Source organism: Pholis gunnellus (assembly GCF_910591455.1).
Source record: "Pholis gunnellus genome assembly, chromosome: 5".
NCBI lineage: Eukaryota > Metazoa > Chordata > Actinopteri > Perciformes > Pholidae > Pholis > Pholis gunnellus.
In genome coordinates this window covers 18,234,484-18,252,793 of record NC_136531.1, presented here as the reverse complement: position 1 = coordinate 18,252,793, position 18,310 = coordinate 18,234,484, and the positions used below count along the sequence as shown (strand labels likewise).

Sequence of the window (18,310 nt, the reverse complement as noted above, 5' to 3'; positions counted from 1 at the left end):
TCTGTCAAATACACTTTAACTGTAACTGATAGGGGACAAAATCAACAGTCCTCGTTTTGTGCAATAATGTAGAAATGTGTCTGAAGCGTCAGCGGTCTGTTAGACAAATTAATATATTATCTGACAAAGTTAGTCCATTCAGTATAAAATTCCATCAATGAGCCTCAAAAAACGCCATTTAGGTGTGAATATCAAAGACATCACTGTTTTTCTCTGTAACAGGTGGAGGTTATAGTGGATGTTGAACATATGTGTGACAGCTGAGGCTGAAGAGTCGTCACACCGGCCAATCACCTGCTGATCACCTGTTCAACCAGCAGAGGGCGCTCCAAAGCAACACAAGGTAAAGACGACACGTGTTCTTGCACTAGATCTGTATTTAATACAAATATGCTGTACACTATCTGTTCATCACTTATGACCCTTAATAGATCATGATTAACTGAAAGTGGTAACACTGAATATTTTCTATCATAAGGACACGTAATTATGTTTGATCACAGAAAAAGCTAGCAACCACAAGAATTGTTTTTTAAAATAAGAGAATTTAATTAAAAAATAGTTTTTAGTTAAGTGTAACAGTCGCAATGACGGACCCAAACCCAGCCGTCCTCAATATCATGGGTGTCACCCTGAGACCTGATAGAGGAGTAGTCACAGGTCGAGGAGCGGTTTTTATCTGTATCAGGAGGTGCGTTCCTCTTCTGGAAATTGACGCTGGCGTAGTGGAGCTGGTCCACGGGAAGGTTGACAGTTGCATAAACAACAGACAGCAGTGCGTCTCCTGAGCTCGCCTGCTGGTTACGCATCTGTATCTCGTCATAGTGGTGACCTCCATGGTTTTCCTGCAGAGGAAGAAGGGGCGCAGTGTGATAGATGCAACTGTTGTGCACATGTGCAAACTCATAAACACAAACACATGCACACACCTCTGTGTCGTGTTCATCGTTTGTCCTCTGCTCTGATGATCCGCCTGCAGCACAACACACTGCGAACAAGAACATTTGAGTAGATGGAAAGTTCAAAGTTACTCATCATAATCAAAATCATGTGCAAGTTAAGTTTGCCTCTTTAATTCAGTTATTCAGCTGTGCCTGTGTGTGCGTGTGTGTGCGTGTGTGTGTGTGTGTGATATCCAACCCTCACCTTGTGTCCTGGGGAATTTGCATTTGCACAGTATAAATACAAGCACAAGTATCGGTAACAAGGCCAGACACACTACCACAATGGCAATCAGACCTGCAACAAAGAGACAACAGTTGAAGCTGTTAAAGAATACATGCCGTCAGCAGAGTTTCATCGTCGTCAAAATTCATGCGTAAAAGGGAGAAGTGGTGTCGATGTTTGTTTTTTGCAGTAAAAGTGTTGCGTGTATTTAGGGAAGTGTGAACAGCAGCTGTTTGTTTGCAGTGGCAACCGGAGGTCACCTGAATGGAGAACTTTACGGGTTGTAGATGATTCTGTTGTCTGCAGAGCTGGAGGGTCTGATCTTTTGGTTGGGATGTGTTCTTCAGCTGTGTGAGGGTAAAAAGCCAGAAGGTTAGAGATGTGACACAAGGCACACACATAACACATAGTTTTTGTCTCAATCCATCCATCTCTGTTTTCAAGATCTCTTTGTTCCCCCTTTAGGTTCTGTACTCCATCACTGTAATTATAGTACTTTCCCTCATTATGTTCATTCATAAATACTCAGTGGTGAACAAATCCTGCTTTCAAACCCATTCAAAGTATCAGAAGTAAGATATACTTAGTTGCTGTGAAGCAGGATCGTGTCAGTGTTGTATTGTTATTTAAATTATTACAGCAGCATTTTAAAGTTATGACCTTTTAAGATTTTCATGAAATCCATTTTAATTGTTGATACTATTTATGGTCTGAATTATTATTTTTTTTTGCAATAGCCATTAGAAGTATTTACATTCTGTAAATACCTTTTTATATAGTAGTTTTCTTCATTAGTGGTGGAGTCTGCCATTCCTGCCCTGGATTCAAATTGCCTACACACATACCAACTTGAGTTGTTTGGCTACACTGTTAACTGATATACCAGCTGCTCTTTATACTCCGGTATAGCTGCTCAACTTTCAGCTGCAGCTGGTCAAAAGGAAGCTAATTTTAACCACTGTACAAGTACTTATCATCCATAAAAATGTGTAATAGTATTTCCACTGATCATGTGTTTTGTGTGTTGAATCTTAATTTGATGTATCTAGTGACTGTAGCTGTCAGTAGATGTTGTGAAGTTAAAGTACACTATACTAACTAGCAGAAAATTGATACACTCAAGTAAAGTACACGTATTTACTTAATGCTTGTGTAAATGTACTTAGTTTCAGCTCAGTTATGCAGCTGTGTGAGACAAAAACAAAATGAGCAGACCTTTTAAAATAGGTGAGTAGTAATAACCTGCAAAAGTTACTACACATCTATTCATCAACAGCAGCACAGATGTGTTTTGATAACATAATTGTCCTGCATTTGGTTCAAAGGTGCAGAGTGAATAAGTTAAAGTAGAAGACAAAAGTGCTCAGTGTACTCGCCTACAAAGAGGAGGATTTTGGTGGATCCAGCATGCTCCCCCGTCCTGCTGGAGCCACACCAGTAGTACCCAGAGTCGTCTGTGCTCAGATTGTTGATGTACACGTAGAAGTGCTTCTTTATCCTGTCATCCCTTATATGAAACCTGCCTTTAACCACATCTCTCTCCTGCTCTGTTGTATTTATCAGCTGATTGCAGTTGAAAGGATTCGCCCCCTTGCACAGGAATTTCTCATTGTTCTCATGGCTGTGTGGATAGGTGCACTCAATTTGGACAGTATATCCAGTACTGTAGTTTATTGCCACTGGTGTGATGTCATTCCAGTCTGAAAACGTATAGGATTGTTATGTTCAATTATTGGATTGTTTTTCTTACCACAAACACAGAAAGGATATTTGAAATAACCAAAACTGTGTGTAAACTGTACAGCACCCCGTCACTCTAAATAATAATATAATTAGTATTTATTTATAAAATTAGTATTATACAATTTTGATAACACTAACTTTAACCATGCAGCTGGATAGTTTAATCTATAACTATGCATCATATTTTTTAAGCTGGTTATATGTTTTCTATGTACATTAATTTACTGCAAAGTAAGTATAGCGTCACGTCAGATACATGCTGTGGAGTAAAAGTACATTTTCCTTTGCATTGTATTCTAGAAGAAGAATGAAGTAGCAGTAAATTAAGAAAAAAAAGTCCTCAAGTAAAGTACCTCAGTGCTCTTTGAGCTGCCAGGTGTATGATTTTTTTGTTTTTAGCTGTTGTAGTTTGACATCAAACAAGCTAGCACGTCTTCACAAAAGCATTTTGCATGATGCTTTACTACTTCATTGTACTTACAGTTTATGTCAACAAGTCCTCCCTTGTTTCCTGTGACAGATGATAATCTCACACTAGCTGTTGCAAAAAGTGTAAGAAAACAAGAAGTGATTTCTTAATAACACTGTAAACAGGTTTTTGCCAAAAATATGTGTTTCACTCCTCAAATAGAAACACATGTAGTATAATATAATTACCTGTCATTAGGTAAATGACGACTTTCAGTGATAGTCTCATTTTCTCAGTCCACTTCTTTCCAGCTTACTATAGTTTAAATACCACTTCATCAAATGTTAAGCAGTTTTTCTCTCTGTGCAGATGCAGCTTCTGCTTTCTGGAATATAATTAGAAATATTTGCATATTAAAATGAGGATGCTTTTCTTACGCAGAAAAAGAAAGGAAGGAGAGTGATGGAGAGCGAAAGTGCTGACGAATATTCAGAGTAATTCTTCACCTGCTGCATCTCATGATCTCCTCATCTGTTAAGAGGTAAAACCAAATATGGTTGTTGTACTTCACAGAACATTGTCCACAATGTCCCATCTTTGGATCAAAAACGTCCGTAGAAACTCATTGATTTAACCCATTCAGACTCAGGCTCCGATGAATGAACATATATAGAATGAATAAATAAATAAATAAATATGATTTTAAATAAATAAGATGTTGTTAGATAAATAAATAAGATGTTGTTAAATAAATATAAATATTTGAAGTTGACAATTAAATTCCATATAAATCCAAAACTACTTCAGCCCCATTTTTTGTGTTTACGTTTTGGCAAAGTGGCCCGATTAAAAGTATGCTGAATCAGTTATTAGCAGTTCCAGTTTGCAATGGATACAAAGACAACTATCTCTGGATTACTTTGATTCTGAAAGAAAACTTAAAATGTGATGAGCCTCTGGCAAGTTCTGGACGTATAAGGAACATATTTAAGTGGATTTATGGACGTTAATTCCTGATGGACATCAGAGATTAATATAAATTTAGAACTGAATCTAAAAATGAGAGTAACATGTCTGCGTGATCAGGTATCATGTGACTTTCATCCGTTCGCAGTTCTCCCCCGGGGAGGCCTCCAGATGAAGTCAGTCAACCTCTAAACCCTTATGAGTATCGCATCACTTACCAACATATTTGCATTTTGATTTATTTTTAGATGGTCAAAACAACCATTAATGGGAGGATACTTTCTAAAGTTTTAAGCGAGACTTTGAAAGCAAATTTAACTATAAATTTAAATTCCTCTTACAAATGGAAAGTGAAATTAACCAAAAACATAACTTTGTTCAAATCAATGCACACAAGGGTTCTGCTGCTACAGCCTTACTTTGTCCGGTATGACCATTAGCCTTTGGTGGCTAATGTTAGCAAACTTCAGATGTCGTTGTGGAATTGACATTACTGAGTCACTTTGTGGACTTTATGACTCTTCACTGCGTGTGCTAGTTTGACCATTTACCACTGGGCTGTCCTCACTAAAAGTTGTTTTAGTAAAACGTAGTTTTCAGCTATACAGCCAGCTTGACAATATATTTCCCAGCACCGTATCCTCCAAGGAACAGACAGGTTGTTGTATTTGGCAAGGTTTAATGGTGGAAAATATGTAATATTTTTGTAAAACTGAAAAAGAGCACAACAATACAAAAAGTAAGTGCCTTTGTAAGTACTTAATAATATCTAGTACGTCAGTATATATGCTACTAACACAAACCAAAGAAATATTAATATAAACATGTTAATATAACTGTAAATAATAACACACTTACGGATGAAGCCGATTTTGTGTACTTAAAGGCACAGGATTATAATAATAATAATATTTTAATTTTATATAGCGCTTTTTTCTAAGTACCCAAAGACGCTTTACATCGGGCAAACAAAACAAAACAAACAAACAGAACATTTTTGGTCAAAAAAAAAAAAGAAGTGGAGAATGGGTCATGTGCTGGAGGGGTTAGCAGGTGAAGGAGAGTTTGAAGAGGTGGGTTTTGAGGGCTTGTTTAAATGATGATCGGGAGGGAGCCTCACATTATATGGATCGCGCTGAGATGCTCACTGGCACACGGCACTTCTTGAACATCACTTCCTGTTACTCTGACTATTTACACTTCGTTCACTTCCTGTTCAGTGCAGCTATTCACAATCGCCACTAGGTGTTGCTAAAGGGCATATAAATGAACCAATACATTGAATACAATACAACCATTATCCTGTAAGTGCTACTTGTAGCCACAGGTGTCACTGTTCAGCAGAAGTTACAAAGCCTTATTTGACACTTTTCAGGCAAACAAACAAATTATATAAATGATAAATACATTCACCTCATTTCTCATCTGAGGTTAATAAAAATAAATAGATGTGTTTTTATAAAATGGGTGGAATGAAGCTCTGAGATGAATGAGACCTGACTTTTTCAATATGGTGTAAGGTTATTGGGTTTATTGGAGTAATACTGTACCACAGTGCATATAAAATGATGTTTTTTCCACATATAACAAGTTATAAAATAATACAGTGAATAAGAAAAATAACACACTGTGACCATATTTATCAAATCTGCCATCAAACTACATGGATGGATGATTGACAAGCAAACAAACGCACAAACGAGGATGTGAAAGCGGGTCCAGCAGCTGATCTGATCTCTCTCCAGGCCCGGGCGGCTGCCTCTGTGTTGAAGCTCTGGACCCAGACAACCTGGTTTGTGGTCAGAGATTCATTGGATAATAATGTTGCAGAGACTTGCAAGTTAGATTGAGGTCACTGTATCATGTCTGTGTTTCCTCAGTGTAAAGTACAGAAACACCGACAGATTCAGCAGCAGTGCAGCAGCAAGCACAACAGCTCTTTTCCTGTCAGTGGTGGTAAAACTAGAGCAAAGGGAAATACCACATTAAAATACTGTATACCTTAAAAGAGGTTATCTTTATTGCGATCTTTGCAAACATTCTCTCTCAGCTTTTGTTTTCCTTAGACTCTACTGGGTTCTCTGCCCTTCACCGACTCTCAGACCACTCCACTGAGTCTAAATTCAATCTGAAGGCTTACATCCTCTTCTAGACACACGACTGGAGCCACACAATGAACCAGGAAGTCTTGAGGTTAATTACAAAGTGTGGTGTTAAGTAAAAACTGTAGGTGTGACGCCTGTCCACTATAGCCTCTTCCTTAGCTCACATCACCTTCTCAGTTTCAATTTCTGTGTGTGTGTGTGTGTGTGGGGGGGGGGGGGGGGGGGGGGGGGGGGGGGGCGGTAGGCGTCTCACAGAAGAAGAAAAATACACAGAAGAAAATCTATCTATATTGATTCGACAATGTTGTTTTTATTAGGTTAAAATACAAACTTACAAAAATACAAAGTAGATACAAACATCTACTGACCATAATTATAATTTTCATGCATTATTTTTTGTTATCTATATATTTCTTATCTGTCCTTCATGAATGTTAATCAACAAATACATTCTGAATAATTAATTCACAACAACCTGTGAATTTAGTTTTACAGAAATGTGTGAATTGTGGGTATGTTCAGTTGAGCATCACACAGACTTTTATAGCAGAGGACGATACTGCACTTGAGATGATCATAACTGAGTTCTGACATTGTAATAGACTGCGGATTCATCTGTTGCTTCATGGTTAATGGCGGAGTATGTAAGCGCTGCAGTGCCAGCTGTGTCAGTGCTGCCGTCTGTGTGTTTGTTGAAGCTAACTGTGGTGTAGAGGAGGCCGTCCGGTTCGGTCTGAGAGACGGATGAGACGGATGAAGCGGAGACTTCGGAATAAATATTGTCTGAGTGATCGCCTCCGAAGTCTTGGTGTTGAACAGTCGAAGAGCTTAAGATGCTGTTTGTCCTGTCGTCTATTTCTTGATACTCATTGGCTGTTGACGAGGTCGTAGTGATGTGGTGTCCATCTTGCTTCTGAAGGGAAACTGTCGCATAGACCATGTCATGGTTCTTTCCTGCATGGAGAGTGATGATTCACAACGTGTTAGAACCCAGACGAATTAAAACTAGATTTGTATTACTTTCACTCCCTGAAAAAACGCTGCATTAAAAGCAGCAAATAAAAATAATTAAAAAGTAAATAAATTGCTGCACATTTCATGAAGAAACTCCAGGGAGAGCAGTAGAGGAGAGAGGCCTCTTCCAGGACAGACATATGTCAGATTTACAGAGTAGACGGAAATAAATATAGTGGAAAGTACAATAACATGCCTTTATTGAAAATTATAAAATAGAAAAATGGTGTCCCTCTTGTTGCTAGCTGGTTGCCGACACATTAGCTACCACTTTGAAGTGCTACATGTTAAGAGAGTGCTAATTGTCATCTGTGTTGCTTAGTAGTTGCTAAGGATATAGATGTTTTTCCAATGCAGTGGCTAGTTTTGCTGTGGCTGCAATCACTAGGGCTAACGTAGGTAGTTTATAAGTGTAGATGAGCGTAGTTTATTGCAAAGTTGATGCATGCAAGGTATATGCTAGGGTGTTGCGAGGTTGTTGCACGGAAGAGAGAGTTTCGTCTTCTTTTTCAGCAACAATATTGCATGTTGATATAATCACAGTTAGTGTTGATTGACGTCGGAGCCGTCTCGTGATCTCCTCGTCTTAAACATGTAAAAAAATGTGTTGACGAACATATTTACTCATAGTTCTCGTTAACAAAATCAACACTGAACTACACAACATGGAGGCAAACCCTGAAGCCAGAAAACTCTCTTGACTTACGGACTCTGCAACTTTATTCAAGTGACTAGGCGCCATATTGGAGTCTGCTGTATGTGGTTGTTTGTGGTGGTTGCTATGGCTCACTGGGCAGAAGTTCAAGAGAAGTGCGAGATAATTGTGAGGTGGCTGCTAGGTGCTTGTTATAGTGTTCAGGCCTGGGTATTGCTAAGTTCTGAAAATATTATCATACGAGTCGGTTAGTTTTATACCAGAAGATGTGTGGATGTCTCTGTTTCGATGTCTGAAGAAGATTAAAAGGACCATCGCCAGAGCCAGCACAACCACCCCGAGACCTGCTCCAATGTACACCAGCTTATCTGAAAAAAAGAGACGACATCACATCTCAGTAGAGACACATCACTCAGGAGTCTCTCTCACACACACACACATCCAGACAGTTGCTTACTAGAGGATGAAGAACTTGAATTTGACTGTGGTAAGTCATTGTCAGGATCCTGTGTGTTTCCTGAAAGAAATTAGAAACAATTATTTTAATTTTAATCCTCGTCCCTCAGTCACATTTTATGTGCTGTGTTGGACTCTCATTTCTTTCCTTTGATTACTGTCTGTTGCGAAACAAAGAAGATCAGCTTGAGACAGACTGTTGTGAAATATTGGTCAAATTCTAGTAAAAAGGAAATGGGACAAAGGTTTTCATCTTTGAAGTGACGAAGAATAACAACGTCATGAAAGCAATTCAACTCACCCTCTATGACTGTGAGGACTACTTGGTTGTATGTGTCCCGACCAAATCTGTCTATTCCACACCAGTAAGTTCCTGAGTCATCCTCCGTCAGGCGAGAGATGGTCACGTAGAATGTGTTTCCGTCATCTGTAATACTGTATTTCTCATTTGAATCCTTCTTATTTGTTCTGCTACTGACTAGGACGTCTTCACCTTCACACGTTCCCTTGCAGAAATATTTGACGTTGTCAAATGCGTTCGAGTGAGAGCATTTTATTTTGACCTCGTTTCCCAACACTCCTGTTACTGACATGGCTTCAGTCTCCCATAACCCTGGACAAAACACACAGACGGCAACAAAGTCAGATCTTCATTTTGTACACGGTATATCACAAACCAACCGGGACGTAAAATTCTCAATTTGTTACGGTTTCTGGCCCCTGACACAAGTTGCATACAGTATGTCTCCAGTTATAGGCTGTTTATTCTGTTCTGATTGTTTCATTTGAATATTCTTAGAGGCTCGAAGAGGTTAAACTAAACAGTACTTTTGAAAAATGCTCCTCAAAAAGTGCACTCTCTAATCTTGATACAGCTCCCAACAAATAAAAAAAAAAAGTCCTCCAGCTGGATGCTCCAACTTAATCAGGAAGGCGAACCCTAACACCTGAGAAAGACACTAAACATTGAGATAGAGGAACAGAGAGAGAGAGAGACAGACGGATTAACCTTTGTAAACTTACCTCCCAGAAGAAAGATCAAAATGAGGAAAATCATCTTCATACACAGAATGTACATCTGTCACTTTCCTTTGCCTTTTCTTAACTCACCCACCTTCCTTTGTATTTTTCTCCAAATGAATGACAACTCTGTATTTGTCACAGGTTCCTCTTTGTTGTTGCACTTCCTATGTTTAGCCAGCTTCCTCATCTCACTAACAAAACCACTTGTGAGAAGCACCAAAGGGTCCTTTCCCGTCTCGTGGTCGTCTCAAAGTGAATGTTTCAGATCAATTAGGCCAGTGAATAATTAACACAAGGACACCCTCAGATATTACCACTTGGTTTATTTTGGTGAAATATATCAGAAAGCAAAGCGAGAGACGGAGCTTAAAGCTTCCAGTATGCTCCTCTTCGTGGATTTTTTTTCAACTCTTGACAGCTTGAGTTGAGTCTTGCTCAAACATTTCTTCTTTTCAGTTGCAAAACTATTTCCTCTAGAAATAACTAAACAGGAATAATTAACACTATAACCTCTTGAATTACGAAAGTTCCTTCATTGCTAACTTTCAAATTGGCCAACGTCCCTCCAACTCACAATGAAGTATAATTTTGGTTTATTACATCCTTGATGTTGCCGTTGTGATCGTCATTCTTATCAATAATATTAACACCAAGATCTGGGAGCACAGCTACAACAAAACAAAGGTTAACAATGAAGTTTCTGACTTTCAGTTGGTCGTAATTAGGCTGGAATTATCCTTCTCCGGTGTCAACAGTTGATCTGCTTTTTGACTCCCAGGGGTCCATCTTTAGGATCGCTGAGTCCATTAAGGCTGTGATAGACGTGCTCCTCTAGCCGGCTGAGATCCAGATGTTGGTACTGGTTGATGTGCTTTGGCACATCCACGTCAACATATTCACCGAGGCCGAGAGTGACAGTGGACTCCCGATGCTTTAATGTGAAGCGGGAGCAGAGGTCAGGTGGTGGCGATGGTACAGCCGAAAGATCGGCGCAGTCTGGATTCGAAGGGCTGCTGCTCAGTTCAGGTTCAGTTCTCACACCAGGCACCATTGTCTCATAGTCGGATGATGTCTGTGGGATGAACAGAAATCAGCTGACAGTGAACTGCTTCATGCGCGAGAAGTCATAGTATTCTCTGAATGCTAATTTGTTAGTGTTTACTTGATAAAGTGGTTCTTACAGTCAGCTAACAAGACTAAACGTCCCCAGACATGCTAGCATCACTGTGACTAAGGCACATTGAGCTAAATGCTAACATCAGCATGCTAACATGCTCACAGTAACAATGCTAAAATGTGGATGTTTAGCATGTATAATGTTTACTATATGATCACTAGGTGATCATCAATTGGTGACATCTGACGCCCAACTATAAATCAAAACCTGAGCCGTAGGTTAACCCATTGCATCAATTATAAATCCAGCTCAACATGTAGCACTAAATACAAGTACAGCTGAGTCTGATGGGAATGTCTTTAGTGTTGCAGGTCTATAGTCACTAACCAAAAAATTGGACACATTGACCAATACTTTGGTTAGTGATGATGATGGTGTTAGATAAAAAGTCAGAGAATCACCAAACGTATTGCAATTCATCCTGATGGGAACGTTAATATCTGTACTAAGATTCATGCCAATCCGTCCACTAGTTGCTGAGATATATTTCCGTCTTGATAACAGTGGCGGACTGACCGACATTGCTGTAGCCTTGCTGCTAGTGTTGCTAAAAGTTTGGACAAACCTCTCTATTCTGGCGTGCGCCAGGTCTTTGGTTTTTAACAGCCAGCAGAAGACAAAGCGTGAACAGACATATGAACAGCATTGCTGCCGTACACATCGCTGCAGTCACGAACAGCGACAGCTGGATCTCTGCAGGAGAGAACAATAAGTGAAGTTCACCTGGCTGAGGATTCACTCACACACACACACACACACACACACACACACACACACACACACACGGTCACTCACTGTTCACTGGGTCGACCTCCGGAAAGATGGGTGATTCAGTAACTGGAAAGCACAGTTACAAATAAAAGCCCAAAGTATTTATATAAAGAAAAAGAATAAACACACAGAACTCCCTGATTAATTGTGTAGTTACACAGATCTACTTACTGTGATGAGTGAGATTTTCTGGAGGGTTTGCTGTTGATGAAGGACAGCAAAAAATTATTGGTTTATAAAAACGAAAAGCACTACTATTACTGTAACACTACTTATTTATAGTAAAAGAGGCCTGACATTTTTAGATCGAAACCACCAGGTCGACAGAAACTATTCAGCATCTGTATTGTAAACTTCTTATTTCACTGTAAGGCACCAACCAGGAACCGGATTTCGTGCCATGTATAAACAGTCAACATAGTGATTCTGTGCTTTGACGTGACATACGGTACCTCTGGAAACATTCAGTTGTATGAAACTGATGTGATCACGGATCGTGTCCACCCCACACCGGTACGTCCCGCTGTCCCCTGAGGTGAGGCTGTCCACCCTGACGATGAAGAAGGCTCCGCTGGTGTTGTCGTACAGAGAGAAACGTCCTTCTTTATCCCACTGGTCGTGTTTTTGTGTCCGTATCAGGGAGGACATATTGTCGTCATTTTCATAGCAGAAGTACTTAGCATTGTTCTGCTGGCCGTCTTTATATTTACATGTGAAGTCAAATCCCTGGCCTTCCACACCGTGAACAGCCGTGGTTTTGACACTGATCCGAGCTGTCATTTAGAAAAAAAGCTGTTAGTCATGTAATCATGTATTTTAACAAATGGTTGAAGTAAAGTCTATTACGTCAGCTTTAATGCGTAGCATGTGGCCCACCTTGGATTTGTAGTATCATAATGATGACAGTTGTAGTGGTTCTCCATGAGATCCAGGTTGCTCCCATCACTCCCAGTTTACCTTCGGTTTGCAACACACAGATTCCTCCCCAGCTGCACAATGAGGCAGCAACCTGGACGAAAGACTGTGTCCGTGTGTTCAATCTGGTGCTTTCATGTCCCTGTGTTTAAACCTCTTCCTCTTTCAGGAACAAACCAGTCCACACATAACCTTCAACCTATGAAAGTGAAATCATGGCGGCTTAGGTGACTCAAAAAGTTACCGTCACAAACTTTCTTTTAAAATCAGCACATCTGGAGTTCACCGTTTTCTTAAATTAAGAAAATAATTCTGGGTTTAATTCACTGCATCCTTCAAGGCAATCTCATGGTCCTCTGTAATCCTCCTGAGTCGTCACACTGTACTTGTTCTTGACTCCAGTGTTGCTATCTGGTACTGTACCACTTCCTATAAGTAGCTGTGATGAGGTTCAGCTCCAGTTCAATAGAGTTTTCGTGCTGTGCTAACACATGTTATTACTGTATAAAGGATACATAAATGAGTTGTGAAAATCAATCTGCACCAATCAATGTTTTTTATTAATAATGGATCAAATGATAACTTATAATGTGAATGGTTTCATTCGTAGTGACGGACCCACAGAGAATTATCACCAGACTGAAGTTAACAGCAACAATTGAGCGTCCCAGCTGATTGTCTTGGTTTTATGGCCCACAGCTTTACTGTTGCCAATTATTCTCACAGCTCACATGAGATTTGTTTCCAGCAGCCGCAGGAAGCCGTTTCAGTTCTCTTTAATAACTTAACTGTTCCCTAACTGTCGAGAGCTCAACATGCAAACAGACACAGTTAGTGACTACGTGGTGAACATAGTTGAGCATAAAGCAGCTAAAGAGCCAAGTGTTGTCGTCAGGAGATGAGAGAGATTTTAAAAAAGAGCTGAAGTGAATATTGGACTTATATTCGTCGGGTGGACACAACTACAACTGGATGATAGTGTTGCTCTGTGTTTGCTGGATGTGTAATTAAATAGCTGATACTTTCGCCACACCGATTGTTCCCTCAAGTGATCCAAAAAAGAATGATAACACTTGCATTGTACAAACCATTTATAAAGTATGCTTTATTAAAAAAAGGCCACCTGTTATCTATATGTTGACACATATTATTATTATTAATAACACTGATCTGTGTGACAACAGGCTGCAATACTTGTTTTTAGCTTCCACTGAAAAGCTCATGAAGAGTGATATTAAATTAGAAAATGTTGAATGAAATAAAACATTAAAGATAAGTTCAAGGCTGACGCCAAAAAACATATTATGTATCCAATTGACAAATGTCGTACTTTCTCCCTAATCTATCAGATGAAAATTCATTACATTATTCATGAAAGTAAGCCTTAAACATCCTTTCTTTCCACTTCATTATGAATTATTCATCCATTAGATAATGCCCAACAGTGCACACACACTAATAAGTTTAAAGGTTTCACAGTAATGTGCTGGAAGTTATAACTTTGTGGGTTGTTTAAATTTTCAGGCCACAGTGTCTTTATTAATATGACCACTAGGAATCGCCAAAGGCAGAAGCTTTATCATACAACACATAGAGGCATCTGTGTTTATTTTATTTTAAGGTACAGACATGTCTTAATACTTCCACTGACTTATAAAACGTTATCCCCCGATCCATAATTACACGCTCTCACTAACTGTAAAACACATTCATATATGTATTTGTGTCCTGACATAATCCGACACAAACAGTCACACCAACACACACTTATTTGTATCACTGGTGAAGACTACATGTTGACTAAAGTCCACTGGCGTACCTTAATCATAACCTTACCCAACGATTAGCCAAACATTAACCAAAAACCAAGTGCTAACCTTAAAATGGTCGTTAGTTGACCTTGTGTGGACCAGCTTTTAGTCCTCAGTTTGGAGGTAAGTGAGATTCACACACACAAACACACACAGACAGTGACCTACATACTTAGGGTGGACACAATGAAAGAAACAGTATTCTGCCCTACTAGTGATGTCGTTAATTCACGATAACCTACAATAAGAATTTTGATCGATTAACTGCTGAAAAACAATTGAATTGTTTTTTTTAAAGACGAGAAAATCTGAGTGGCTAACCCCTCTTCTCTCCTCTTCCCTCATTTTGATCAGCAGGTATAGCAAGCAAGACACGGGGACTTGGCTTGGGTCTTCAGGAGTTGTAGCATTTATTCACCAACAAATAAACTGTACACACACTGCACTGCTATGTTCATAGCTATAAAGTTGCCGTTAACTTCATACTCGCAGTCACACACACCTTTGGGCTTGCATTACACACAGCTGACAACCTCGTAGCTAAACTAATTGATGCGGTGGAGATTTACTGAGAAAATAGCTGCATGTGTCCACGTCAAATCACGCAACATTGTGGCCACTATCTCTCCCTGACAGGTGGCGCCACATTATGGCTAGTCAGGGCTAGCTGGTGAGATAACTTCTAATTTAATTTACCCAGTTCCCTGTAATTGAAAAAGTACTTTTGATACTTAATAAAAAAGGCAGAATTCAAATCTAATCACAATGAAAAAAAGAAACTTTTCCTGTTTAAAGGTAACAAGCTTAGCTTAGCAGAGTAGCATTAACTGGTTGAGCCTTTAAATCACTAATGTATTTTAGTAAATAGTTATTATTCACGTAGCTTGTTAATTCAAATGAACAAGAAAGCTGAAGAAACAAAGATATTTTGTTTGTACATACTGCGTTTCCTTGCGCCCTTTACATTGTTTGGTATTTAAACTCTCCTTTTTATCTTAAGTCTGGGATGATTAATAATCATCCTAAAAAGACACAAAGGTTTTACCATCTATATACATATATATGTTACACAGTTTGGTTGAGAGCCTTCGAACTTCAATCCCCTTTTTTCACAACATCACTGTTTCTGTTATTACTGCTCTCTGCCTTTGTAAGGCAGAACAATGTGGAATAACAGTGCTACAAGTACCACTCCTGTGAACTTTATAATGAAAACTTATTGTTGACACTGTCATAGAGGTTTCTTTTGTGTATACAGGTCATATTCCAGTTACAATCTTAAGTCTCTCCTCTTTCAACAATAGCAATTTCAGCTTTTTATGAATACATTCTAGGACTGTAGATCAGATTTAATTTTATTAATCTATCTGAGATTGGACTGTCAACACCCTCACCCAGCCGTCCTTTCTCACTCTACTCAGTCGTGTGCTATCAAGGAACAAATATTCAAAAGTATGGAAAGTAACTCAGTGAATCTAGGAAAACATATTCCTTTGTTTGCTTTTTCCAGTTAAAAGTAAGATTGTCTTTTCTGTTGGCACACAAATAATGACTCTAAATCAATGCAAAGACAGAACATGTCTACAACCCTCAGCATACCTTTGTAGAGGATAAAAATGTAGTTAAAGTGAAAACGTTGGATTAACTGAGGAAGCATCGTAGGAGGTACAGTTCAGTTGTACGTCAGTGTCCATACAAATCCCACCAATCATACTTTGATACATAACTCACACTGTTTCTGATACATCCAAACCAAACCAAAGTGATCTTGGCCTCACTCCTGTGGAATCACTGAAAGATCTGCAGTGACAGGCGGATGCATTGCTTGTACAGCTCTCTGTTGGTTTGCTTGTTGCATCTTTAGTTGCCGCCGGTTTATTTGTGTGTTTTCCAAGACGGCCTTTGCCAGTTCTTTCACATAAAGGTGGCAAAGGTTTGATGTAGATCACAGAGCTGGTGTCATGTTTGTCTTGGACATTTGCAGCTGAGTGTCTTGAATGTTCGGTGCCTTTGGCGCAACAGATGTTTTCATAAATGTGAAGAGGTACGCTACATTCGACGGCTGTGGTCGCATCTGTCGGTGGATTCTGCTCTGGGTAGTGAGAACCAGAGTAAAGCTCAGATCTTTCTTTCATCGACTGCACGTCCTCGCCAATGTCATCGTACTCGCAGTCAGCCTGTTGAAAAGTGGCGAAGGAAAAACAAATCAGCATTTATTAGTTCAAGTATGTTCTTCATTTCACTGGGCTGAATTTAAAGTGTACCTCTGAACTGAATCTACTCAGTAACACATATCTAGATACCACGTTAAGTTTACTGATGTAGTTCAATATTATAAAAAATTTGCATTGTAAATATGATGTACTGCAGACTCAAATATGAAAAAGTCGCGAAATCCTTTAACCCCACCTTTAAGGCTCACCAAGGTGTCATATTTAACAGAGAAATGGCATCTATATTCTCATCTAACTCTCAGCATGTATGCAAATAAGCATCTTTCCTAAAATTACAAATTACAAATGGAAACACCGATTAGGTGTGGGTTTTATAGCAGCTTAAAGAGAAATATGAACTGACGGACTTTTGGGAAAACCCTCTTTGTAAATTGACCTCTGAAACCAGGAAAGGAAACTTAATCGTCGTCGGCTTCATTTGATTCGCTGCCAAGACGATCGTCATGTTTCTCCAGGAAGACAATTTCTGTGTCGTGAAGAGACTCGTACCTCCGTTTCATCTGCACTGACGCGGTCTGTGCTGTTGGAGCAAACCTGTGGTTGAGGTTTGAAGTTTACTCTGCGTTTCCTGATGATTACTGCCAGTATCAAAATAGTGAGCATGGCAACAGCCCCGACTGTAGCGTACAACACGGTGCCTGACCAAAAACAGGAGACATGGCTCAACAATTTGACATATCCACAAGCGACTGATATTCATGCACCAACTGCACACACCAAATGATAAGAAACTAACCTGTGCGGTTCTGTTTTACACCATTGGTGTTGTTTGAAGCTGTGAGGTTGGAAGGAATATTACTTGTACATTGTGTTTTTATAATCTCCTTTATATTTATAAGGATTCCATTTTGATGATATTTTTCTTCCTACCTGTCAAAAGGTTTGCAGGCCTTCTGGTGTCCATTCCAGGTGTTAATTCTGTTGAGTTGGAAATATTCGGATACGTCCATGTGGGAGAAAGTTCAGGTATGGTGATCGTTTTCTCATTTGCAAGAGCTTTAAGGGAACAGTAATGGAAAAAGTATTTAGTCTTTACTTAAATAAAAGTACCAAAACAACTATGCAAAAATACTCGTAAACGTCTTCTTTAAAAAAAAAAACCTACTTGAAGTACCAGTGTGTATTATTTAGGGGGGTCATTAGTGTTTAATCACCTGAATTGTTTTCGTATTTTTGTTACATTAGAATGAGCCCTTCATATCTATATCTTCTCCGACATGCGTTATTATGAATCCCACTGCTTTTCTTGACAAGACCCGCCCTGTGCAGCATTCAAGCCCTAGGATTGGCCAGGTGTCCATGCTCGCCGAGGTACTGGTAACCTGATTTGTTCAGGTCCTATGCTCTGACCAATGAGCTATACTGACTCTTACTACTTGAGGTTAATATCTAATAATCATCCTTGCTTCAACCAGCTACACAGGGCGGGTCTTGCCAAGGGAAGCAGTAGGATTCAGAATAACGCTTGGAGATTGAGGGGTGAGTAGAGAGGTATTCAGTCGATTATTACATTTTCATACATTAATGTCTAAAGAGTATTTTACTGTTGTAGCGGGTCGAGGTGGAGCTAGTTTAAATTACTTTTTGTACAGTGAGGTAGTTTAGTGCAGTGGATTCAAAAACCTAGGGGTCACAAGATGAGTCTGAGGTTCATGAGATCATGAATAGGGATGGAAAGAAGAAAAAATAAGATGAGCACATTTGTATTCATTTTTTGGACATTTATCTCATCTTCTTTTTTTTTTAAGTAAAATATATTCTCATCTTTGAGCATTGAACAGTTATTTCAATAAAGTCTTCCGAGAAGTTTAAAGAGGAAATCATTCTTTGATGGAACTCAAGGTTTTGTGAAACATGTGACAAA

The 18,310-nt window shown here is 39.2% G+C and overlaps 3 protein-coding genes across 4 annotated transcripts; all 3 read right to left on the bottom strand.

Annotated features, from left to right (window-relative positions):
* Nucleotides 1-456: 456 nt before the first annotated feature.
* On the bottom strand, nucleotides 457-3,647 carry LOC306696313 (uncharacterized protein). 2 transcript variants are annotated; one of them, XM_079159897.1, is made up of 7 exons: nucleotides 3,568-3,647; nucleotides 3,392-3,448; nucleotides 2,544-2,867; nucleotides 1,428-1,514; nucleotides 1,147-1,239; nucleotides 930-988; nucleotides 457-845 (listed from the first exon to the last, which is right to left on the bottom strand). In XM_079159897.1, the coding sequence occupies exons 1-7, from the start codon at nucleotides 3,605-3,607 to the stop codon at nucleotides 570-572; spliced, it is 936 nt and encodes a 311-aa protein (XP_079016023.1). In that variant the 5' UTR covers nucleotides 3,608-3,647; the 3' UTR covers nucleotides 457-569. The 2 variants fall into 2 exon arrangements, with proteins under 2 accessions (XP_079016023.1, XP_079016024.1); XM_079159898.1 differs by lacking the exon at nucleotides 2,544-2,867.
* A 3,113-nt stretch (nucleotides 3,648-6,760) lies between these two features.
* Nucleotides 6,761-9,640, bottom strand: LOC306696091 (uncharacterized protein). Its single transcript, XM_079159592.1, has 5 exons — nucleotides 9,539-9,640; nucleotides 8,817-9,128; nucleotides 8,517-8,576; nucleotides 8,320-8,427; nucleotides 6,761-7,344 (listed from the first exon to the last, which is right to left on the bottom strand). Exons 1-5 carry the CDS (start codon nucleotides 9,591-9,593, stop codon nucleotides 6,965-6,967), a joined length of 915 nt encoding a protein of 304 aa, XP_079015718.1. The 5' UTR covers nucleotides 9,594-9,640; the 3' UTR covers nucleotides 6,761-6,964.
* Nucleotides 9,641-9,926: 286 nt separating this feature from the next.
* Nucleotides 9,927-11,524, bottom strand: LOC306695767 (uncharacterized protein). The gene is made up of 3 exons (XM_079159111.1): nucleotides 11,511-11,524; nucleotides 11,281-11,408; nucleotides 9,927-10,610 (listed from the first exon to the last, which is right to left on the bottom strand). Exons 2-3 carry the CDS (start codon nucleotides 11,374-11,376, stop codon nucleotides 10,287-10,289), a joined length of 420 nt encoding a protein of 139 aa, XP_079015237.1. The 5' UTR covers nucleotides 11,377-11,408; nucleotides 11,511-11,524; the 3' UTR covers nucleotides 9,927-10,286.
* Between the last annotated feature and the right edge of the window lie 6,786 nt (nucleotides 11,525-18,310).